This window comes from Balaenoptera physalus (assembly GCF_965194825.1).
Source record: "Balaenoptera physalus genome assembly, chromosome: 6".
In the NCBI taxonomy this organism is placed as follows: Eukaryota; Metazoa; Chordata; class Mammalia; order Artiodactyla; family Balaenopteridae; genus Balaenoptera; species Balaenoptera physalus.
Genome location: NC_138885.1, coordinates 95680830 through 95706718, shown reverse-complemented (window position 1 = coordinate 95706718; position 25889 = coordinate 95680830). Strand labels below are relative to the sequence as shown.

Here is a 25889-nt window from a genome sequence, read left to right as displayed (position 1 = left end):
CAGACTAGGTCTTCAGTAATATAAACTTATAACCCATAGTTATCTGGCTGACTCAATGAACTGCTATTTTTCCAGAAAGTTTTGCCCTAGACTTTTCAACTGTCTTCTTTCTCAGCTTTAGAGAAAGAAACTATAATAGAAAGTACCCTGACTGCTCGGAAACACCCTTAGATTTCAAATAAAATTTTTTCCAGAGTCTTAAATTCCCCTCTAGTTAGCTAAAATATCATAGATTATTGATGGGATTAAGAATTTAAATTTTTAAAAGTCTCTTTCAATTTTCTACATAGTTAAGTTGTACTTTATAATTGGTTTTAATGATTTCATTGTAAGTGTCTAGATATACTGGATGATAAAGAAGGTCTGCTCTACTGTCCCAGCTGTAACACAATTTTTTCATGGCTGCCTTCTCTGTGATCATATAGCATTTTTATATCCCATTACAGTATTTATCACAGTTTAGCTTTACTGCAATTCGTTGTGTATTGGTCCCTCACCTCTCTCTTAATCATGAACTCGTTGAGGGTACGGACTAGGTTGTGGTGCTACTTCCCCTAAGTGCCTAGCTGCTCAATTAATGTTTGCTGAATTATAGAAGCAGTCAGTCCAAAACTAATTGAAAAGCCAAAAGTGAATCAGAGCAGAAAGTATCTACCCAAATCTTCTAAGTGGAAAAATTTCCTATGACTTCAATTTAACTTCAGATTCAAAGGCCTAATTGTATATCTCGAGAAAAAAGATCTAGGGATGTAAAGTAGACTGTTAGTTCTTCAGATGATCGAAAATATTAAAAGTCATCAATATACAAATCTCTCTTACATGTTTTTAGAACTCAGATTGGGACCTATTCAACTGAAATGACCAACTAAAGGTGACCTTTCATATGAGAAATGTGAAAAATAAAAAAAGAGAGAAGGAAAAAAAAAGAGAAAATGAATAGAAGACGGTAAGGATTAGCAATAGTTTAGCCAAATGAGTACTGCTGGTTAGAAAGAAACATGCTTGTTAGATCTTAAAATGCACAGGAAGTAGGTGGGACTCACAAAGACCTCAATGGAGGGCCCCTCAAGAAGGCTAGCCTCTAGTATACATCCTGTGTGAATGGTACCTAGGACTGTTAAACACAGAACAGATTCAGAAACATTTCTGCACTTCCATAAAAGGCAAAGGGGGCTGGTTTGATCTTCTAAGGAAGGTTCCAGCATATGGGGATCAGGCTGGAGGGCTACGAAGAAGAGGTGCCGAGATGCACTTGATAAACTCTGTATGGGATGGAACCTGCCGCCTTTCAAATATAAAGATGCCATGCTCCACGGTGCCCTCAGTTGTTCTCCCTGACAATAAGCGTTCACATGTTTTCTTAGCCTGAAGGTCTTTGTCCAGGAGAATACACTTTTAGATATTCACCTGGGATTGGAGGTACAGTTTCGGGCTACTTATAAGAATTGCAAATTGCTTGATGATAAAGATCCCCTCTTGATCCTTTTAAAAAATTATTCTCTGAGTCCTTAGACCCTATTACAGTACTTGGACAATGACGGGTGCTTAACTGAGATATTTAATACATCAATGGTTCATAAAGAGGTGTAGTTTTTATAATATTAACCTTATTAGCACATTGCCTTAACTATTGAGCCAACCAGCTGTCTGCACTGAACAAAATTAACGAATCTCCCTGCGTGGTGTGCTTACCTGCAGGCTCAGGCCCTCAGCAGCATTTCAGGGATGAAGTGTGGAGGCGAGACTGTTACTTTTCCCAGAAGGTGTTCCATTCCCCCGACCGACATTTTTCTCATTTTCTTTTCAACACCTGCCCCTGCATCCAAGTAGCCCTCCTGCCCTCTTCATGGCTGTCCTTTTATACAGTACGTAAGCTGATGCTGTGCCATAATTCATTTAAACCTGAAAACTGCTACTTTTCCAATCTGCCAAGGAATGATTAGTAAATGCTCAAGACAGGGCTGAGAAGTACACCACCCTACCGGGCACTATGAAACCTATATACGAGTTACCTGTCTATGTAACTATCAATCTCACACACACACACACACACACACACACACAATTATAGATGTTCCCACAAACAGGAAACATCTTAGCTCAGCCAGCTAAGCTCTCTTAATACCAGAAAGATGCCCTCAGATACCACAAAGGAATAAAATAAAACGTAAGCACTTCTGAGCTAGTCTATGCCCAACACTGTTTCTCATATTCCTTTAGATGAAAAAATCCCTTTCTTATGCTATCTGATTATAAAGCAAAGTAAAAATGAATGTGTAAATAGAATCATAAACATGTCTACACAGTTTTATATGTTTTCAAATGCTCCAGAAAAGTTGTAAAACCGTACTACCCATTTTATTTTTAATTTGTGATATTTGGAGATCTTCCTCAATTTCCCCTCTTTAGTTGGCATGCTGTTAGTAAAATGTGTTCCTCTTTTCTGGTCCGAAGCAAAACCTCTAAGTATATCTTCAGTAACTTAAATTTCCATCTTGGTTCACACACCATATTGGTTTATTATGTAACTTAAAAAAAATTTTTTTTCTTTGAACTTAAGCAGAGCCAAGCTTATGTAAGCTACAGTAGTGTGAACCACTACTGGTAATTGATATCTGCAGGAGGTTATTTCAGATTGATCAATGAAGGTTGCACGACTAGCTTGAGTCCACTTATTTCCTGTGAATAGTTTTCATTTGATGATATGAATTGGTCATTGATATGGCATTCACTTTTATCTTAAGTCACATACATATTTGAGGCAGGGAATATTTTAGCATAATGTCAGCTTTCTTGGCACTGAATTTTTGTTTGCTGGTAAAAAGAATTAGGCTTCTTCAAGAATTGACATTCCATTTCTTAACGCTTTGTAAAATGTTCTGGTTTCATTTAATACATTTCTTTGTCAGGCCTTACTTGTCCATCCTTTGAAATTGGCGAGGTAAATGCATAATTATTGGGAATAGGATTGATGGATAAAAACTAGAAAAATTACTACAGCTAGTTTTTAATCTGCTGTGTAAAAAAAAATAGGAACATACTCAATTTGGGTTTAATAATGTCCAAAGCAGCCAACTGTAATACTGAACCATTTGTTAAAACTATGATCTTGTTTTTTCCAAAGTGGAACATTTAATAGTCATTGCAGAATTTTTTTTTTTAATATGCATTTATGTGACTGTTACAAAATGCAGCTCTGAAATTTAAAAGTCCAACTAGTAAATTATCCTCTTTTGGCTTTCTTATTACATCCACTATAACAAGATTAAAAACATGTGAATTATACTGCATTTTCTTGACTCGGTGATTTTTTTTCTTAAACTAAGTCAACCCACTAAAATATCCTTTGATGCTCGTTCAGCTAAAACTTTATATTTTTGCAAAGACACATTATGTGATTTGAAAATATCTTTAAGTGCCTGGAATATCTGAATTGGAAATGTGCCATCTTTTACATCTTCACTAATAGAATTTTTAATTAGCTGTTGATACTGTCAATAATAGAGTTCACTATTATTTTTTAAAAATGATTTGTCTAAGCAACTCCTTTTCCACTCATTTGTTTTTTTATTTTTTAAAACTGGTGCTTACTATTATAATCAGAATAATTTTTAAACAGAGCACTGTTGTTTCAAAAATAGGCGAGAACTTTAGGCAAAATATTTTAATACACGTTATTGTTTTCCCCATGCATTACTAGAAGTTTATCCACTTTTAAAATTACATAAATACTTATTTTAAATCTGATATTATTTTATACTTTTAAGTTAACCAGGACTTTACTAAATATCTTCTCTTTACTGAGATGTAAGGAAATGAAACAAGCAGAAGTTATAATCTATGCCTCAAGAGAATTAGGATCTAGGCAAGAAGACATGAAATTGCAGGAGAGTGTATAATAAGGAATTATCTTATAAGACAAAGACTCTAATTTAATGGTAATGTGGACTCCTGATTGCAGACGAGGATTTTAGTAATATTGCCTCCCTGAGAGAGTAGCTATATGGCATCTGGTATATTACAAATGGCTGTCGCTCTTTTTCCTGATTCTCCATTTCCATTACAGTTTTTATGCTTGCCCCCTGAAATATAATCTGCACTGTGAATTCTGATTGAATCGTCTCAACATGCAGCACAAAAAAAAAGATCCTCCTTTGATAGAGAAAAAGCCAAGGACAGTGTGTCTCATCTATACAATCAAATTCAGTTTTCCCTGTAAAGGCAAATTTTTCCTTCTAAAAGGTTGAAATGAATGGTACTTAAAAATTTCAACTGGTTAAATTTAAGCCAATGGAAGAGAATGGGGGCAAAAGCCCACTTTAAGAAAAACAAAACAAAACCAAAAAAACCCTCTCTAGGCCCATAACATTTCCATTTGTTTGTGAAATGGATGCATTTCATTCTCTTTAAGGTCTTGTCTCTCGGGATCTGGTTTGGTGACAGGGAAACAGGTGTCGATAGTCCTGATGGGCTGGTCACTATGTGTCAATGACCATCTTCACTGTTCTACTACCACTTACAAATGATCTCATGCTTCTGGATACCATTGCATAGCCCAGGGGAAAGACTTATTCTTCTAAACTCTATACCTTTGTCTACCATTGATATAGCCTATGCTGCCTCTTGATTCCATTCTAGCAATTATTCACTGGAAAAATAAAATTAGAATCAGTGCAGCTTTACATTTGTTCCTTCATTCATTCATCCATTATTCAACAACTGTGTACTAAGTACCTACTCTGTGAAACGTAATGTGTTAGATGCTGAGAGAAACAGAAATATAATTATGATGTGGTCCTCGCCTTAAGGAAATTACAAGCTAGTTATGGAGAGAAGGCATGTTTGTAATCACAGACATCTACAATTCAATGCAGCAAAATAACAACAGTAATAACAATGTGTATCTATCCTATGCCAAGCACTGCTCTGGATGCTTTAAGCATTTCATCTTATGTAAATTTCACAGGAACTCTGAAGCCTAGGTATTATTTCTCCTTTCAAAAAAATTTTCCAAATGAGTGAGCTGAGGCTCAGAAGGTTTCAGCAAAGTGTGCACAATCACACAGCTGGTGCACAGAAGAGTCAGGCTTCAAATCCAACACTATTAGATATTAATGCTCATTCTCCTTCAAATAGTCTCCTTCAAACAGTCTCTAAGAAAAAAAGGTAAGTTCGCCATTTATTGAACATCTCTATGCCTGGTACTATTCTGAATGTTTCACTTCAGTGTCTCAATTAGTCCCCACAACAATATTATGATGTTACGATGGTTATCTACCCCTTTTGTAGTTAAAGAAAATGAAGCTTAGCAAAATTAAGTAACTTGACCCAAGTTACTTAGTGGAAGAATTTTCTTCCAACTTAGGTGGTTTGGGAAGGTATGAAGGAAGAAGTGGGGTTTCAATGAATTTTCATTGATTCAGACCAACTGAGGCAGGAGGACGGTGTTCGAGGCAAAGCAAATGGTATTAGGAATGGCACAGAGACTGGAAAGTGCTAAGGTACTTTCAAAAAGAGTGACCATTCCAGGTTGGCTAAGTACACGGGTCCCATTGGGCAGGAGTGGAAATTATGATAAGAAAGCTAGGCTATAGTCAGGTACATTAGGCCAAGGAGTTTGGACTGTACACAGTAGACGAGAGAGCCATTGAAAGTTCAGAGAGAGGAATGACCTTGATCAAAGCTATTATTACTGATCCATTCTTCCCCAGCCTGCTATATTTAGCAATCTCTGCTTCAAGAAATCATGATTTCACAAATTATTATTTATTTGTTAAGTTCATCCTAGAACATGAATACTTACAGCTTCCGTCTAAACAGCCAATTGTTACTATCGTTAAAAAAAGAAAAAAAAAAAGCCCTTTTAAGTGACCTCTAGCAAAGCAGACTTTTGTGCCACAGCCCAAACCACTTCAACCTTCTTAACTTTCAATACTAAAATCAAACAAAGGGCACAGAACAGAAGGCGGTTGGAGTTTGGGCCTGGGAAAGGGGTCAGGTTCCTCTGGCCATCAATCTGAAGTCAATTCAGACGCACTGCAAAGTCATTAAGTAATTAAACTACAGAGCAAGGACAGGTGGGTGGGAGACAGCAAACAAGGAAGAAAAGGACACTTTCATTCCATTTCCACCAAAGACTGAACTTGAAATATTAGCAGACCAGAGTTATCCTCCTTTAATGTAATACGTTTAACAGAAATGCAAATGTGAGATGTCGTGAATTTAATGACTGTGGTTACAAGTGTTTTCTGCAATCACATACCCCATGAACTTGAGAGGCTGGCAGTCACCCATGCTATTTGTACCCCTCCTCCCTGAATTTGCTTCCATGGCTGTCAAGCACTGGTTGCAGCCAGCACTCCAAACGCCCCTCCCCTGCTACCCTGCTGCCATCTTGCGCCTAGCTCACTGTGCTTGAGGAGCAACTTCCAACTGGTGATCAATAAGAAACGAGAAGAAGCTTCTTGAATGGGAATATCTGGCATGACTCCCGGCTGGGCAAAGTCTGTGTTCAAGTTGGCCTTCTTCATCATGACAGTATCCAACTCAGCAACTTTCACAGATGGTGTGTCTCAGAGCATTCTGGGCTCCCAAATGATACTAAACGGATTACCTGGGGTCTTTAATCCCCAGAGCTGGCCAGAAAATAACACTGAGCGCCTAGAGTGAACCAGGTGCTTGTTTCATAAATAAAACTTTTCACAAAAGTCTGAAAGCCAGACTTCTCATTTAACAGATGAGAACACAGAGGTCTGAGGCAGTTTAGTAGCTTGACGGCATGCTCATGCAGAGTCAAGTCTTTAATACGGGTCTGACCTACTCCTGGGTTTTGCAATCTTTCTGCTTGGCCACATGCCTCCCCCTGGGCCACCACCCAGGCCAGTTGGCCCTAAACATAGCTATAAGCAACACCCGGGAAATAGTTTTAAAATATGTATCCTTGGGCCCAATCGCAGATGTACTGAATATCCATAGCATATTTCTATCTATATCTATACCTATATCTATTTAATCTAATTATCTATTTATCCAAAACAGGGTTTGTCAACCTTGGCATTTGTCAACTGACATTTTGGGCTGGGTAATTCTTTCTTGTAGGGGGTTGTCCTCTGCATTATAGGATGGTGAGAAACATCCTTGCTCTCTACCTACTAGGTTCCAGGAGCACCTCCCCCTTCATGTGACAACTAAAAATGTCTTTAGACATTGTCAAATGTCCTTTGGGGGGAAAACCACTCCCAGTTGAAAAGCACTACTATAAAAAACTGCCAAGGCAATTTGGAAAAAGCATATTCAAAGTTTGGTGTTTATAAATCACATGTCTAGGTTAGAATTTCTATATAAAGAATATGAGGGGAAAACAAAGCAGACCTGGAAGACAACAGGTTGAGTATCCTTTCAACTTGCAGATTTTGCCAACCTCTAGGAACAGTAACTAATCTTGGCCTCCTGAGTGGGTGTAGAGTCATGGAAGTTTCCTAAAGCAGGATACAACATAGCATATGTCCAAATAAGAAGTGAAGATGAGATACTTTAGAAATTCTAGAAAATATTATTTGATTTATAGAAGTTTGATTTGTCCACATTTTTAGAGCACTTTCAGCAAATTAAGTTTATTTGTACACTGACCAGCTCCAAACTAGTCCACAGTAAATATTTTGGATTCTCTTAACTTTTATTTACTGAAATTTTCATCTTTGAAGGAACTTAGTTTAAAAGCATTTTATCCAAACAAAATGTTAGGCCTTAAAGAATTATTATTGCCATTTCATTTCATGGTAATAAAAAGAGGGATACATCCTCAAAAGTTGTTTATCCAAAGGTATGAAAACAATTGATAAAATGGGTATTGGACTCTCATTTCTAAGTTCTAGTCACCAAAGTCCTTCTACCTAGTAACAGCCACCCAAAGCTTTCACAGAAACTGTTCTCAAATTCTGCCTCTGCCGTCCGTAACCTCCATTGAACCAAATATATCTGTTATCTGACTGGCAAAAAATCCAGTGAATTACCAAAGTTTGGTGATTATATTGAATATATTTTGTGTGTGTATATTAAAACCAAATATCCAGATCAACAGAATTTAGAACTTCTTTCTAAGTTTTTCTCAGATTAGATATTCTGAACATTTCTGTGGGATCACTGTAGGTAGTTTGGTAAATTCCTTTCCAGAATGTATTTCAGAATGTAATTGTAGCACTACAATTGAGTACAATAATATAATATGTCACTCTAGGGTATTTGAATATAAGAGTATCCTTTTACAACACTTTTTTAAAGAGCTGGTGTACTTTGATCTTAGAAGTTTGTCTAAACGACTGCTGGAAAGCATGCCAGTCAAGTGATTCATTTTATGTATTAATCCAGCTCGGCTGACAAGTAGTTGCTAATACAGCACTTCTAACATTGACTCAAGTTGCATAAAAGGATTTTGGCTCATAAAAAATGCTGGCATGGCATGAGGATGTAGGTGTTCCCATCTCTTGTCTCTAGGAATATAGGCATGTGCCAAATTTTGCTGGTGACCACAAGCATTTCTGGGAAGATAGCTGTTATGAAGATCAAAAAAAATGTACAGCTATTAAAACTACCTGCATCCCCCTGTATCTCACACCCTCATTTCTCTAAATAAGAGATCCACCTTGGAAGAGGGGTGGTGGGTGTGTGGCCACTATGCCCTGTGTTTGTGCTAGCTCGTGCTGACCCTTTCTTTTTCTCTCTCTCTCTCTCTCTGTTTTTAATTCTTATTCTAGGGGAAAAGGCTACCCTTACCCTAATACAAGCATCAATAGTAATTACTAGGATACGGCAAATCTCTTTTCATTTACTGAGATGGTTAGTACTATCAAAGACAGAAATCTGATAGCTTCTTTCTGTAAGCATAAAATGAGAACATGACCTTGTCCTGAGAAACGCAATCTAGTAATATTTTTCATAACTTCCATGCAGTGATGATCTAATAAGAATCTAAAAGTAATTAACTGGATCTCTTTTAGCCAACCAAAGCCTTATTCATTTTTATCGGGATTCTAAGGGAGCCATAAATTGGGGCATTTTGAAAAACTGGGATCTAATCCAGCCCATGATCTGATCAGGGTTCAGTGGTAATAATAAATTGGGACTATTAAAGCTGGGAATCATTCCAACATTTTATTTTGCCCATACCACAGGACCTAGCAAATTCTACTGCAAAAGACAGGGATATTGAGAAAGGATTAAAACCATGCTGAATTAATCACTTGTATGTAATCATGCCAAAACATGGGTGTTTTCAACAGTTTAAATAGTGCCAAAGTTTAAGTTCAATAAATAATTAATTATAGAGAGTCTCTCGGCAAATTAAAGAAGTCAACCTTCTGGTTCCTTTAATAAAATATGCACTCTTTTTAGGATACAATAATGACAAAATCCTATCAATTCATTTGTTGCTCTACGTATTTAGGGGTGTAATACTTATGTAGGTTACAACATAAAATACTAATTCAGAATATACTTTCCTTTTCTTTCTTAGAATACAATCAGCGTCTTCATTTTTCAGTGTGCACAAATGTTGGATCAACTCTAGCCTTATTCTGGTTCTCATTTCAATTTCCAGTAACATAAAAATCTCCCATAATTAAATAAAATGCTGAGAGGTTGGGAATAGATTTTCACCCACTTGTATTCTCAAACTCTAAATGGTTTCTGAATGTTTTTATATCTCTGAGATGCATTTCGTTTATGTGGGGAACTTGCAGCTGCATAATTAAATCTTGGTTTGCCAAATATCAAAAACACATGTATTGATTTAAACTAAGGGAACAGGCCACAAGCAGCTCAGCTGATAAGGCAAGGGAGAAGCCTCTGCAGTTCTTGGAAGGCTTCCTAAAGGAAAGAAAACTAAGAACCTTGACTGCAGACACTGAAACCGATTAACTTGCCTAAATCTTAGCTTCACTCTCACTTAGGCATTCCGTTCAGGCCAGTTGTTGAAAACAAGAGCCATATGTTTTCATACTTCTCAATGCTGAAGCTAGAGAGGTTACCACTTTCCCCCCTCAACTCCTCATTGATCCTAAGATTCTAAGAAGATCTACAAAAACAATGTTTCATTAACACGGCAAATGAGCTCCCTTGCAAAATAAACTCTGATATGGTACAAGAGTAATAGAAGATCTTAGAGTGCAAACTCATATGTTATTAAACTCCCCCCGCCCCCAATTTTAGTAAGAAGTTTCATTTTGTAAAATTTAATTCAGAATCAGTAATATGGGACTTTAATGGAAGACAGGCTTTGGTCAATGGAGATTTTCTCCCTCAGTGCAATAATCTTAAATAAACGAAGGGAACATATTTATCTTTAACCAATCTCCACCTGATTTTTGAGAAGGTATTAACAATACAAGTACAACATGCATATTGTTAGGTACTTTATAGGTCCTAGAATCTGGTTTATTTCACTTTGCAGAAGGTTACAATTTTAAAGTCTTAATATTAAACAACAGCAATAAAAGTATATGGTTTACTGACTTGTTAAGACCATATCTTGCTTTTAGCTCACCATACTAATTTACATAATCTGAATATCTGGAAAATGCTAATTTAATTTAGCTTGATAAAGAATTCTAGGAGAAATAATCTTTGAACATGATATTGGATTCATCCTTCTAGCAATGGATATAAGCATTTGGAACTAATGTTTTATTATGGCCAGTTTCACTGGAGCGTGAACAAAACGATGAGTTTATTTAAAACAGAGCTTCACTGCCATGGACTGTTTGACTTGTTTCAGGAGGGGACACATGATCAGCTCAGGAAATCAAATATGAGACTAAGAAAATCCTAACACGCAATTATGAGCAAGAAACTTGGGCTTATACATTCAGATAAGAATAGTGCATATGCTACCATGAATCAATGCCATAGCCAGTTTAAGAAAGGCCACTCTAAGGAGTTTAAAGTAAATGCTTCTACACTCAGATATTTATATATTTCTCAGACCCTAAGATCTGGGAGAGACCACAGCGATCATCTAAGGACACATGCAGCATTAATGGCACACAAGATGATTTCTGACGGTATGTGGCTTGATGAATTTAATTATATTAATTTACATGGTTTTGCATTTATATAACTTTTTATTTAATTGAAGATATATAGATATAAATAAACCAATGAAGATAATATATCAGTGACTGAAGTTTATGAAACTGATGCTAGTCCAATCCTTTCCTGATGCACTCATCCTTTCTCAGTGTCATCATCAGCTTCTTATTAGACATTTCCAGTGTCAATACACTCACCACTGCACGAGACACTCTAATTTGTCAGGATGTTTTCCCCTCTATCAAGCTGAAGGCTACCTCTCTTAAAATAATTCTTTTTTAGAATCTTCAAGAAAATAAATGAATGGATGAATAAGTAGAGAGAGAGAATGGAAAGCGAATAGATGCTATGAAATACATCTAATTCCTCTTCTACATAATGTTCTTTAATCATGTGACATCAACTAAGTCTTAACTCTGCAGGCTATGCATTCCCAGGTCCTTCCATATTTTTCAGGAGACATGGGTTTAGTGATGCCATTTTCTGTGTGTGAGACAGGCTTAGGGTATTCCAGGTGTGGTCTGAGCAGTATAAAATATAAATTATTGTTTCTTCCTTCACTTTTGTACATGAACTTCTGTAGCCTAGGACTGGATTAAGTTTCTGGCAGGCACATCCCCATGTTGACTCATGCTAAGCTTACCCTCAACTAAAACCATCAGGCAAATTTTTCATATATTTGGTATTAAGTCAAGCACATCCTGTGCTTGTACAGTTCATTTTTGGACCTAAAAGCAAGACTTCACATTTATTCCTATTAAGTTCCTTTATGTTTGATTCAGTCATTGTTCCAGATGATTCTGTCATCAGACACACTGTCAACCCCTGCAGCTTCTTGGAATTCAAAATCTGATCAATGGTCACCATCAGTGATGGCAATGCTTAGCAGGCCAGCGTTAAAAATAAATTTTTGAAGAAAACTTATTTCTTGCAAGCCTATATTGATGGAATATTCATTAGCAATCTTTGGGTACAGTTTCTCAAATAGCTAATAATCCTTCTAGGGTTACATGATCTGGGGTATATCTCTCTGCAATAGCCACAGGATATCATAAGAAAATACAATTCTAATGTCCAGGAGAGTACCCCTACTCTTTGTGAAGTCCAGAGATTAGAACAGGGATTTTCAGCCTCCACATCATCGAGAGTTTGAGTTGGATAACTCACTGTTTGAGGACGGGGACTGTCTTATGCATTGTAGGATGTGTAGCCATATCCCTGGCCTCTACCCAGTACACAGTGGTGGCAACTCACTCCCCAAACCCCCTCCAAAGCTTTGACAAACAAAAATGTCTCCAGATATAGCTAGATGTTCCTTGGGAAGCAAATTTCCATCCTCCATGCCTCCCCCCACCCCCCGAAGAACTGAGAATCTCTGTTCTTTACTCCGCATTCCTCCAATCTAATCTAATAACTCAATCCACCAGTTGTGGCTTTTTTGACCTTTCCATAGCTATAGCTATGAATAAAAGATTCATATATATCACCAAAACAATTCCCTATCTGGAGTTAGATACATAGGCAAATTAAAACAAGATATGGAAATCATAAGAAAAATAATGAGAGGAATGCTATAACCCTAAAATTTAGAGTTGAGGTTAGATTAACACTCGAGTAAAACAGTTACAAGGAAACTGAACCTTCAAATTATATGATTTAAAAGGTAATCTATAAGGACTTTTGTATTTGGATGCTCATCAAGGTATTATCTGGAACAGTGAAAAATGGAAATAGACTATACATTTGAAGACAACAGAAGATAAATAAATTATGATATATTGATCTCACAGAATATTAGGCAGTCATCAAAATGACATAATTTCAAAACATTAATGACATGGGGAAATGCTCACAATATAATGGGAATTCTGTGAAAAAAGTAAGTATATGCAGTACGAATACCAAGTTTTCAAACAAAAAAAATATAGTAAAAATATCACAAAAATATTAATAGTGGTTATGGAATTATGGTAGAATTATGCATGATGTTAATAATCTTTTTTACACTTTTTATGTTTCCAAAAATTTCTTAATAAACTTATCGTCTTTGTAAGTTTTGTGCCCGTGAGGGGATGGGGTGGGGAAAGATCCTTATTCCCTTAGGTGAGTGAGCGCTGGCAAGCGTTCCTCTTTTGTTTGTAAAAAGTGTGCAAATAAGGTAGGATGCTTCAGAGAGGGCATATAAGAAAGATGGCGATGTTTTTATACTGGGTTATTCAATCCTCCCAGGAAAAAAATCTGTACATCATTTTTCATAGAATGAGAAGAGTTTAATCTAATGTTCCAGCTAAATCTTGTCCCTCAAACTGAGTGATTCTCAGGCTGCTGAAGAGTCCCTTTGGGAGTAACTATTAAGCACAGATTCCTGAACTCTAACTTCCAAGATTCTGATTCTGCAAGTCCGGTGTGGGACTCAGGAATTTTCACTTTTGAACAAGCTCCCCAAGTCATTCATTCTGATGCAGGTGGCCCATGGGCCATATTGAGAAACACAGCTATCTATAAGAAGTCATGTGTTTTGATTTGGATGAGTATTTTTTTCTTTTGCCTCTATTTTTGATAACTTCTTCCTGGTTATACACTAAATAGAATTGGTATGGACCCTCAGCGGTATGTTAGTGAGCTGGCTCTTTAAAAAAAACAAACCCAATTTACCATCATCTGCCAGTTTCTGTGGTGTAAATACTCCCACCATGACCAATTTCAAGCTACCAACGGTTTAGCAACCAGCTCACAGAATTCTTGAAAGCTTAATAATCATCTTTCATTAACTGGTGCAGGCCGGCTTCAGTGATATACAGTATATATTATATTTAAGTGCTTTAAACTCTTTGAAAAAGGAATATGTTAATGAAAAACTATTATATCTATGACAACTAGGATGAAGCAAGTAAGCAATTGGATGGCTTGAATCATCTTTAGGTAACAAATTCTAAATGTATTAGAACAAAAGACAACTTTGTGAACTTGTATACACTATTTCCTATTTTATTCTATTTTTTTTTCCTGTGGCCAGGCCATGAAGAGTGATACATTTGCTGAGTTCTTTAAGAGTTGTGAATTGTTTCCAATGGATGATGGAGAGCCAAGAAATGGGACTGCAGGGTTGGGAGCGATGCCAAATGTTCAGCCTTCATTCCACCCTCTATGGTCTTCAGTCCCTGAGCTGCTGAAATACCCTTGGCCATTAATTCTATAGCACCCAACCATAACATCAACTTCTCCCACTTTTTCCCCTTGTACACGATTGAGACAATGTTGTCTCTAGGAAACCCACATCAGATGTGTTTTATGTGTTCATGTGCAGGAAGTGGCCTAAGTGGAGGCTAATAGTATAGTTCTTTCAATATTTTGACCAAACATATTTTAAGAAAATTGGACCTGAAGCCCATATAACCAGCTGAGGTGAATTTACAGTCCTGCTTTTAAGAACAAAACTCCTCAGGCACCTGTTTCCTAAAGGCAAAACCAGAAAGAAAATGAACTCTTGCTTAAAGACAACCCACCTTATTTTATGAGTTATCAATTTTCTAGCTGGCACAGAGTTCCCTAGTTACTAAGAGGAAACCCCCCAACCCCAAGCAAGTATTGAGCTGCAAAAAATGTGAAGTCTGCATTCTAGCAAATAGCTCAGTTTCCTGAAGATGAGGCAAGAATGTGGTACCTCAGAAAGTGAAGTCAGGGGAGCAGTAAAGACCTATGGCATGGTCTCACCGCACAGATGTCTTTGCCAATAGATGCATTAAAATCTTAGCCTGAATTACATTTTACATTACAGGATTACTGAATCTTGGGCTATGATGGAGAATTCATCTTTCTTCTCTTTGGGGCAACTCTGACAGGTGAATAGTCAACAACAATGGAAAGCACTTGATTTCTTTTTTTCTGCTCCACTGACCCTGGAACTGAGCTTATCAACCTCTCAAAAACAAGAAAGGTCTGAACAGGGTTTTTTTCTTGCTATTGATAAAGTCAGCCTTCTCAATGGGAATAGACCACAAGATAGGGATCAAAGGTTAACAGTTAGATACTCTTAGCCTGCTCTGTGCCAGAAAACACAATGAATAAGAAGTATGATTTTCTTAGCACACACGCTAGAGTATTAAAATAAGTACAAGAACTGACTTTTTACAAACGACAAGAACTATTATTACTAATAAGCAAGGAAAAATTTGCACAAATCTGACTTCAAACATGATTAAGTCAGCATCAAATACTTAAAATTATGTAATAATCTCAGTCTTTCTCCAGGCTTCATTTGGTTGTGAAGGCAAAGAATTTTCAGGAGAAATATGAATATTCACTTACATGTTTCAAAATCAGACATTTATACATCTACTTGGGATAAATGCCAGAGTTAACATCAAAGATATGTGAAGGACCTCTTGTCCTAATGGAACATTAAGTTCCTCAAATAGAAGAATTCAGCCCTTGCAAACTGTCATTATTTCAGTAAATGAAACCGGCCCTTTAACAGATGGGCAACATACTTTGCAACTTGCTGATGGCCTAATAAAAGGCACTGGCTTTTTAAAAATGAAGGGCATGTACTTCTCAAATTACAGTACCCAAATGGGCTTAGCAGAATAAAATTAAGAAGGTATACAACAGCTTGACAAAAATTAGGAACAGACTATGGAAATTTGATAGCTCTAAACATCAATATCCAGATGACCTTTTTATTAAAAAAAAAACAAAAAACAAAAAACTCCTTATTTAAACCATAGGGAACATATGCATTGATATAGTCAAAACTGGGGGTAGCACATCATGGAATTATAAGTACCGATATAATAAAAACATGAAGTTAGTTTCTTCTCAAAATATAATAAAAATTCCCTAAAAAGCAGATTCCATTTATATCAGGTATCTCTCCTTTTGTATCAGTCAACCTTTATGCTTCTTAAAAAAAGATTTCTCCAGTTGACTGATGATATAACCACGTTAACACGGACCATACATGAAAATAAAATAAGAGGCCCAGCATTTCTACTCACCGCTCACGTTCTTCTTTCATTTTTTCCAGCTCCTCTTCTCTCAGGCCACCATGCTTCAGAGGACCTTTCTGCTCAGCCTTTCCGCCCTTATCATCTTTCTTCTTTCCAAATCTAGTGAAACATGGAGAAGATGATTGTTAATGATAATTATGCTCTTTTCGTGGTTAATTGAAGATATTTATGAGATGAATTCATTAAACGGTAATTCTTTATTCTAAGCAGTACAAGATCATTTCACATAAAATGGAATTAAAATAAGATGCTGAGGTCAGAAAAATAATACAGTTACTGAAGTCCCCTCCTTTTCCTCTCTTCCTTCTTTCCTTCCTTCTATTGACTGTGCAGTCTGCACAAAATCATGTGATTAAAGACTAAACATTTCAAACCATTAATTCAGTAGAGATTAAAGAACTGAAAGGTTGTTGTTCCCATATAGCTAAACACTGACCGACCTCCTAAATAGGCCTCCAGAGCTCCAGGTGGCATTGACATTGAAGATTAAACTCATGGGATTACATAGTGACAGTGCTGCAAGGGACTTCACCGAACACCTAGTTCAATATTCTCATCTGAAAATGAAGAATCAAAAGCTCTGAGAGCCCCTGGGCCTTGACCAAGACCACCCAACAAGTTCAGGGCAGGACTGGGATTAGAACGTGGGTCACCTCCTACACTGCACATTTTCCTTCAGGCCACATTCACTCTCCCATGTAGCCGCAGGCTTCCCAAATCAGCCCAGGGTCAGTGTGCTAAGAGCCCTCCTCGGTGCTTGGCATAAGTGTAGTTAACTGGGCACAGTGGTGATTTTATTTTTTTCCTCCGGCTTTAATGAGATATAATTGGCACATGAACACTGTGTAAATTTAAGGTGTAGAATGTATTGATTTGATACATTTATAAATTAGAAAAGAATCACCACCATAGTATTAGCTACCACCTCCATCCTGTCATGAAGTTACCATTTCTTTTTTGTGGTGAGAACATTTAAGATCAACTCTAAGCAACATTCAAGTGCATGATACAGTATTATTAGCTATAACCATCATGCTGTACATTAGATTCACAAACTTATTAATCTTATACCTGGAAGTCTGTACCCTTTGACCAACATTTCCCATTTCCCTACCTCCCAACCCCTGATAACCACCACTTTACTTATTTCTCTGAGTTTGTCTTTTTTAGATTCCACATATAAGTGACATCGTACAGTTATTTGTCTTTCTCTGTCTGACTTATTTCACTTAGCATAATGCCCTCAAGATTCATCCAAATTGTCACAAATGGCACAATTCCATCTTTTTCATGGCTGAATAATATTCCATTGTACACATATACCACATCTTCTTTATCCATTCATCTTGATGGACACTCAGATTGTTTCCATATCTTGGCTATCATGAATAATGTTGCAATGAACTCAGAAGTACAGATATCTCTGCGAGATCCTAATTTCAACTCCTTGGGATATACACCTAAAAGTGGGATTGCTGCATTATATGATAGTTCTAGTTTTAATTTTTTGAGGAACCTCCACATTGTTTTCCATAGTGGTTGTACCAATTTGCATTCCAAACAATAGTACACTAGGGTTCCCTGCAACTATGATACTTTAAAAGAACATTGTGTTTCCTTAGCACGTTTGGGAAAATGAAACTGCACATTTGAAATGAAATAAAAAGCAATTAATTATTGGTAGAAAATATTCATAAATGATAGGCATTTTTACCAATAGATATTTTCTTTGGAAGCAATCTCCCATAGTCTTGGTATTAACATACATGAAAAAATAAAATGACTGATGCTCTGCTGATAACCAGGGATAAAAGTCACTCAATCATGCATAGTCTTCAGTTAAGGTAAAGACGCTCCTTAAATCTAAGGAAATCCCATGTGTCCCTTGTTTCTTATTAGATAGCTACAAATTTAACTAAGTGTGTGTGTGTGTTTATACCTTTAGCTTACTCATCCTAACTGTGATTCTATGTATGTATCTATGTATCCATCCATCCTTCCATCTATCCAACCTGAGGACACTTTTCAAATTACACATGTGCTGTTGACTGCCCCCTTCCCCTGCTCCCATCCCTCTCCCCTAGCCTCCCAACACACAGTGACTCAGAATCTCCTCACACGAGGACCTGAATTATAAACTTGTAAGAAATTCCTGTCTTCATCAGAATTTCACAAAAATGGGTATATATTTGTCTCTTTCTGGATTGCGTTTCAACCCAAAGTGGAGGTTATTGGTCAAGAGGCAGCTCTGAGTATCACACATGGAAGATGGCACTGCTAACATCCATAGTCTTGGTGTTAGCCAAGTACAGAGTGCATCCTGCTTTCCTCAGAAGCCTCTCCCAGCCTTGACTCTTCTGCATATTTTTCCATTATAATTTCAATCAGCAAAGTCTCTTTCATGAACTTCCTCTCTCCCCATTGCCATCTCTCCACCTGCCTCTGCACCTACTTCAGTCCTTTTGCTGTATCCAGTCTAGTTTGGCGATCTCGGTTGATCAACCATCAGCTTTAACTCCATCATCCCTAGCCTTTCTTTTTGTTTGTTTTCTTCCTTTTTCCTGCCTCCTTTTCTGAATCTATTCCTTTTTCTCACTGAAGAAATGAACTGATCCCATTCACAGAAGTAAATAGGAAAGAGAGAAAAATACAGACAAAATATGAGAACATTTACTTGCAAATAATTCAGATTTGTTAATATATTCAAGATCTCTCTTTAACCTACAAAGCAGGAGATATCTAAATAATGTGTTTCCATGAATACATTCTTTAGCTTTTCAGACCCATGCAGAAGAGTCTTAGGGATCAACATTATTACTCTAAATTCCTTTATGTGAGAAGTTAATACTTTAGTACATCACTTAGAAAAATAATTTTCCCTCAAAATGTCACTAAATATAATAATACTGAAGCAAAAAAAAAAATCAAAATTGTGGGGAGTGAGGGTAAAATAGTGCCTCAGGAAGCTGATGAAGGCAGAAGTGTTGCCATGATCTCTACAGATTTTAGGCTTGTTTTTTCTCCATGTCTCAAATATTTTCTTGTAAATTTGGAGGTTTTAGATTTTCTGAATGAAAGTAGTCTGATTTTTGAAGGGTAAAACTAACCTATACCCTAGTCGACCTTGATCTTTATTACCACAACCAACGTATTGTTTTTTCCTTCCTGCAGCTAAAATATTTCACTTGTACTGCAGTTTGAGAATAGCTTACTATTCTTCCATTAGAGTGGGATATGTTTGATAAAGAAAAGGTTAGTTGTAAGTAAATTCTGCCAAGCATTTTCTTCTAAGCAAGAAGCATCAATAATAGTCCATTCAACCAATTCCATAAATATTATGTTTTGATTTAAAGTTCATGATCATTTATTAAAGTTTCCAGTAAGAAGGGCAGAAATAGCTGTGAAATTTATTTCATTAGACAGAGAGCAGCCACCAATTACCTTATTTTGTAAAGTTTGGGTAGGTTCAAGAATAGAATTAGAAGACAATAATCTTCAAAAGGTCTCCCACATTGTTAAGATGAGGAAATTGAAACTCAGAGAAGTTAATTGCCTTTTATTTATTAACACACTAAATTCTTTTTCCAGTTTTGCAATGAGACAACTTAATTATCAGTGGTGGTAGTGGTGGTGGGGGGAGTTGGGAGAAAGCATCAATCTAGTGAATTTTACAAGCCTGTGTTCTCCTTTCATGGCAGCCTCTTTGGGAGTCATTTCACAGCCATTCTTACTTTCACTGACATAGAGAGAGAGGAGTTGGGGAGATTCAAATACATTGATTCATCTCCCCATTAGCTATTTTTGTGAGAAAAGTCATGCAGACTTAAATGGTTGAAATTACTGCTTTGCATTCTAGGGTTTCAAATAACCACTGCATTCCAGGCCTCCCATTATCTATTACCTAGGAAATTTGAGAGTTGGCCATTCTGGGCTAGATGCCTTAAGGAAATTGCTTATAGGTCAACCTTGCTTTATATAAAAGATATTTTCCTGAAGAATTCTGTGCAAACATATGGTTTTAATCAATGAAATCGTACTTTCCATGTACCTGGGAAGCCTGTTTAAAGAATCTTATGATGGATCTTTCTGTAAAGTGGAAAAATCACCTTTCAACATACTCTTTATGTAAATTTAGATTTTCATGAATTATAAGTTTGCTTAAAACACCTGTCCCTGTTCCTTTTTTTTTTTTTTACCAGAGCACTTTATTTTTATTTATTTATTTATTTTTTAACATCTTTATTGGACTATAATTGCTTTATGGTGTGTTACTTGCTGCTGTATAACAAAGTGAATCAGCTATACGTATACATATATCCCCATATCTCCTCCCTGTTCCTTTTTACAGAGAGGTTATATGAAACAGCTTCATGGAAGACTGGCTTGCTTGCTTGCTTTCTTCTTTCTTCTTTCATTCATGCATTTGTTTTAAAAAATATTTATGAGGCATCTATTCTGTGTCAGACATTGCCATAAGTACTGGATGTAGGTTGATATTGTATTGGGATACAAAACCAGACCCTACCTTCATAAAAGTTACATTCTAACAGAGACAGTCACCAAACAAGTGTGACTATGTAATTGTAAGTTGTGAAAAGTGCTATGTAGGGAGTCAGGAGAGACGATAACAGGAAATTGATTGGTTGGGGAGTCTTTAATGAAGAAAATGACATTTAAACTGAGAGGATAAGGGTGAGAGATTCCAGACAAGCAAAGGTGGAAGATAAGCCTTGTGGGTGAAGGAAAGAGGACATGCAGAGGGCATGAAGTGCCTGGTGACTGGTGAATCCCAAGCAGTGAAGGAAGGCCAGTATCTGAAGCGAGGAGAGCAGAGGGGATCCTTGCACAGGATTCCGATGGAAAGAAGGGTAAGGTCCATGGAGTATAGATCCGAGAGATACTTAGAGTTTAGTCTAAGGATAACAATAGGTCATTTCTTAGTGATTCAAGGAACAGAGAAGCTAGTAAGGAAACTGGTAGATTTAAAGACTTGGTAGTGGAGAAACCAAGTCATTTTAAGCAGAAGTGATACAATGTGATGTATACTTCATAGGACCATCCTGGCTGCTAAAGTAAAAAAGTAGCACATAAAAGCAGGAAACTGGCTGGGGAGGGCTACAGGAGTGTGGGTGAAAGGTGATGGCGGCTTGGGTGATCCGTGGCTGTTGAGAAGAGAAGACAGTGATTTGGATGTGATGGGTCAATGGAGAGGTATCAAAAGTTCACTCCTAAGCACGGTTATTTTAGTGTGCCTTCGGGAAATCCAGATGGAAAAGGGAGAACAAGGATAAAACAGCTAGGAGAGGAAACTAGTTTGTTTATAGAACTGATAAAGGGGAAGTGGAGGAGTTCCTGGGTAATTAATTTATCAGTTAATATGAGGCCGCATGTATAAGAGAAATGATTCCTATCCATAAAATGAGATTTCTTGGTAATCTCATTATAAATGAATAAATCAAAGTAAATAGAATATCCAAGGTGGAAAAGAACCTCAGAAAGGGTTATAGAAAAATACCAGAAACAGACCTCACCTGTGTTGCTATTTTGCCTATGTAGGGGAGCCCTAAACAGCTATCTGGGGAAGTAGAATTTAATCATGGTACATTGATTCATTCATTCCGTCATTTACTGAGCAGCCACTACATATCATATGGGTTAGGCACATGGAATGTAACCATTAATAACATCAATTGTTAGGAAGATCTCTAACTCTTCAATCCAATTAATTAAACAGGGCTCTAGCATCCTATTGTTTTCTATACAAGAAAGATATTAATATAATTCTTAGTATTTATTCCCTAATTTCTCAGCAAATATTTTCTTGTTTCTATTTCTTTCCTTGAACTTTCTAGGTAATGATGACTTTCAAGTCCTTCCCAGATTCCCAGGCACCCTGACAAACAATTCAAATTGAAAATATGTAGCTCTATCTCTAGCTTTTTCCACATCTAGTCTCTCATTTAATTCACTTCTTAATTCTGCTAAGTAGTATCTGTCTACAATTTTCCTCCTTGATCCCATTGGGCAGTTTATGTAATTATTAGCAATTACTCTTCCACTTAGCACAGACTGTCTGAAAGCAATCCTGAGCAATGGCTTAGGAGGACTAAAAAAGTCAGGCAAGGAAAAGTTCAAGACACTCTTATTCTGAATTAGTGGTGAGCTATGAATCCAAGGAGAGCTGAAAATTTGAAACATAATGTATTTCTCCTTCTACAATTAGGAAATATCTTTGGGTGTCATTGATGCATTTGGAAAAGGCTACAAGACCCACTTATCAATAATATTAAACATAGAAATCTATGGAATGAAGTCAGATGTGAAAATGCACAAACCTCACAATCATAATATTTTTTGGACTTGGATAATGCTTTATTCTCCCTGTAACTAGTTCACTTTTAAACTACACATGATATTGTCTTATCATTGTATAAATTATACAGCTTGAAAGAGCTCAAGCAAAATATGGGGGCAGAGAAGTTCATAGACCTTTGACTACGTTTCCATAGTTTATTCTGAAATTCACCCATAAAAGGTTTCTGTTGTCTGATATATTCCAAATTGGGTTCTGAATCAGCATATGCACATGCTGACAAAATTAACTTCAGTGTATTGCAATCTCATATGGTTTTGTGCACTTCAGCTATTGCTTCTAAAATGTATGTCACAAATGTCTTTACTTGTTTACCTCAGATGGTTCCCATCATACCTAAGAGTTAATGAATCTGATAAAAATCCAGTGAAAATTCACCACAGAGTTTTCTTCCCCTCCCCCCCTCCCTGTTTTTGGTACCTAAGGGCGTTGCCTACTTTTATGTTAATATTGATAGAAGAATGTACAGATTTGTGTCTGTTGTACATCAATCTTGACGAAGAAAGAAAAAATATTCTCATTTTACTTTCAGCCTTCCACGGTATGCATTACTGCCATGGTTAATGCCTGTGACTTTTCAGGAGGGAGGTGGAATGCTCTAAAACTCAGTAGGCTTTCCCCAGCAGAGGGTGGTATTCTAAACTCTGTAGGTCCACCTCATGGCTTGCAAAAGGAGGTAGGGACTTGCTTTATAGAAGGTGTTGGCAAGCAGAAACTGAGTGGTTTCATGCTTCAGTAACTGAAAGAACACTCAGTTTTAAAAATCTTTCTTGTTAACGCTAACTGGATCAAGGAGTTGAAACCCTAAAAATAAGATTTCCAAGTAAAATTTTAATTTCTGGCATACTGTTTAGACACTTATTTTGGGTGTGTTTATATGTTTCCAAGATGAAGACCAGCTATATGAAAACAACAAACATGTGTAACCCCACTGATATCTTTATCTACTACTTCCTTTGAGGTCAACCTTCCCACCCCCCTCCCCTTAAATAGCTACTTTCCTCATTCCCAGGATGTGATTCCTAAATTGGTGGTCATGACTCCCCTTCATTCCAAAGCAAGGAATCTTCAGATCTCAGATGTGTTGATGTTTGTTTTTAGGATTGAAAAGCAGGGAGGTCCTGTAACATTCTAGGATTTCTCCTAAGTGGATAAAACATCTGCTGGGTAGAGTCTTAAGCAGCTCTCTGGCTCAATTCAGCTGCTGGGAATCCTTGAACTAATTTGCTTTCCCAGACTGAGGCGCTAGGAAACACAATGGATTTGAAAACACCAAGCACATTAAAAATAATTCTAGAAGGTCCAGAAAGTAAAGCAAAATGCACATCACCAATAACCTCTCTTCCTAAAAATAAACAAACAAGCAAAAAGGGCCTCTGGAAGATGAACTTGTAAGAACCAGTTAAGGAATTTGTGAGCCACTGCACAGTTACTTTTGCTGAACATTTCTGTAGTGAGTGAAAACTCGACTCTGAGATTATTAAAGCAGCATTTTGTTAGGAAAAAAAGGAAAAAAATATGACAAAGAGGCCAGAAATTAAAGTTAAATGAAAACAAGCGTGAATGAGTGAGTGAGAAAGATAAAGATACTAATAAGGTATGATTTTCAGATCCACACAGGGGCTATAAAAAGCTTATTAACTGTCACTACTACACTGGGTTTTAAGTTATTCCATCCCTCTGCTTTCCAGAAGACGAAATACTCTTCAGGAGCACAGTGAACTTTGAATAATTGCTTTCATACGCGCTCACTGGCTTTAAGACATTGTAGGCAAGAGCCATGGTGATTCAGACTTAAATGCTTCTGATTTCTGGGAAATATTTTTAACGGGGGCATTAAAGAAATAGATCTTTTTGCATTTTTATGTTTTCTTAATAGTTAGAAAGGTTTTTCTTTTCATTAAATGTTTACTTATTTCAAAGCAGCAGAATATGTGGCTTCTTCCTTTTTATTTTTATTACTTTTAAGTGGATTTTTAAGTGTCTCTGAAGGCTGCCTGAGTGCAACCGGTGGCCTGCATAAAACCCTAATACTGATCCAAAGAGACCACATGGGGAATTCAGACTTCGGACAACAGCCAGATAATTTCTTCTCATCTGGGTGCCCATAGCATCCCCTTTATCCTCCTTCCTTCCTTTTCTCTATCTCCTTTGCCCCAGAAACCCAAAAACTAGTAAAGGAAGGAGTGTTCTGAGACCAAGTCACACTTTGTGCCCACACTTTTTTTCTACCAACTGCAGGCAGTTCCCCAGCCCCCGTGACCTTCCCGAGGTCAACCTGTCATGGCTTACTCCAGACTGACCACAGTCTCATCCTGCAGAAGGAAATCTTCCCCCACAGGAAACATCTCTGCCGTCCATTCACTGGCAGGTGGGAGCATTTCAGCAAGCTGCCTGGGAAGGGAAACATTGACTCGTGTCAATGAAAAGAAATCCAGGGAGGGCGAACTAAAAGCTCTGTGGAAACAGGTCTCATTTAGAGTCTTCAATAAAATGTCAAATACAACTTATTCCAATGGCACAAATTAACATACGGGTACTTCGTATAAAGCCCATTATCAGAAAGAACAGATGATGGTGCCTAACTCATTATGTGGAAAGAAGAACAAAAGGACAAGAGTATTAAGAAATGACTGTGTCCTTTGTGTCTGTTTGGTTTGGCTTTTGTTTTTGGTTTTTTTGTTTGTTTGGTTGGGTTTTTTTATTTGTTTGTTTGGCCCAGTGATTATGCAAAGGACCATTTTAAAGGGAATCCAGGATGTTACTGCTCCATCTTCAGAAGTTAAGAGAAACAGGGCACGATTTCTCTGGAATTCACCTACACTAAACAAGAATAAAATGATTGAGCTCCAGACCTAGTCTAATGGGAGTGAAACTTATCTTTATAACTCTGATTAAACAAAAAAAAAATTATCACTTCTTTGATGCTCAAATTAGCATCTTTTCTCTAGCATACGGAATTAATTAGTGGAGTGACAAAAGAATTAGTCCATGTAGGATCAAAGCTGAAATCATATTTATCTGGAATTTAAAATGAAGAACACACAGCCTTATCCCTCTATAGCTCATGTAATGTTTTTTCATGTTCTCTATATTCTAAACCTTCTGCGTGTCACATAAAGTATAACTAGGGCTTTTATTTTTTTCTTTTCACATTCTTCTTCTTCTTTTTAATATATAAAATTTTCCCTGAAAAAAAGACAGTGAGAACATCACAGAATTTTTTTTTTTCCTGGGGGTGGGAAACTTTTTCATTGTGCCATAAAAATCTTAAATTAGGTGGTTTTTCTTGTCAAGCATTTATTGTACAAATACAAAAGAAGCAAAATAATTAATGCACAATAGAGCTGGTAAGAGAGCCTTAAACAATAGAAAAGAGTCATTATATTGATTCTTAATAAGTGATACTAAGTTTGAAACTG

The 25889-nt window shown here is 36.9% G+C and overlaps 1 protein-coding gene across 5 annotated transcripts in view; it reads right to left on the bottom strand.

Moving 5' to 3' along the window:
* The window catches only part of PARD3B (par-3 family cell polarity regulator beta), a 1041978-nt gene that overhangs the window by 217467 nt on the left and 798622 nt on the right, over positions 1-25889 (bottom strand). For all 5 annotated transcript variants that reach the window (XM_082466955.1, XM_082466956.1, XM_082466959.1 and 2 more), the window contains one exon: positions 16083-16193. In XM_082466955.1, the coding sequence (XP_082323081.1) occupies positions 16083-16193 (111 nt within the window). The remainder of the gene's footprint in view (positions 1-16082; positions 16194-25889) is intronic.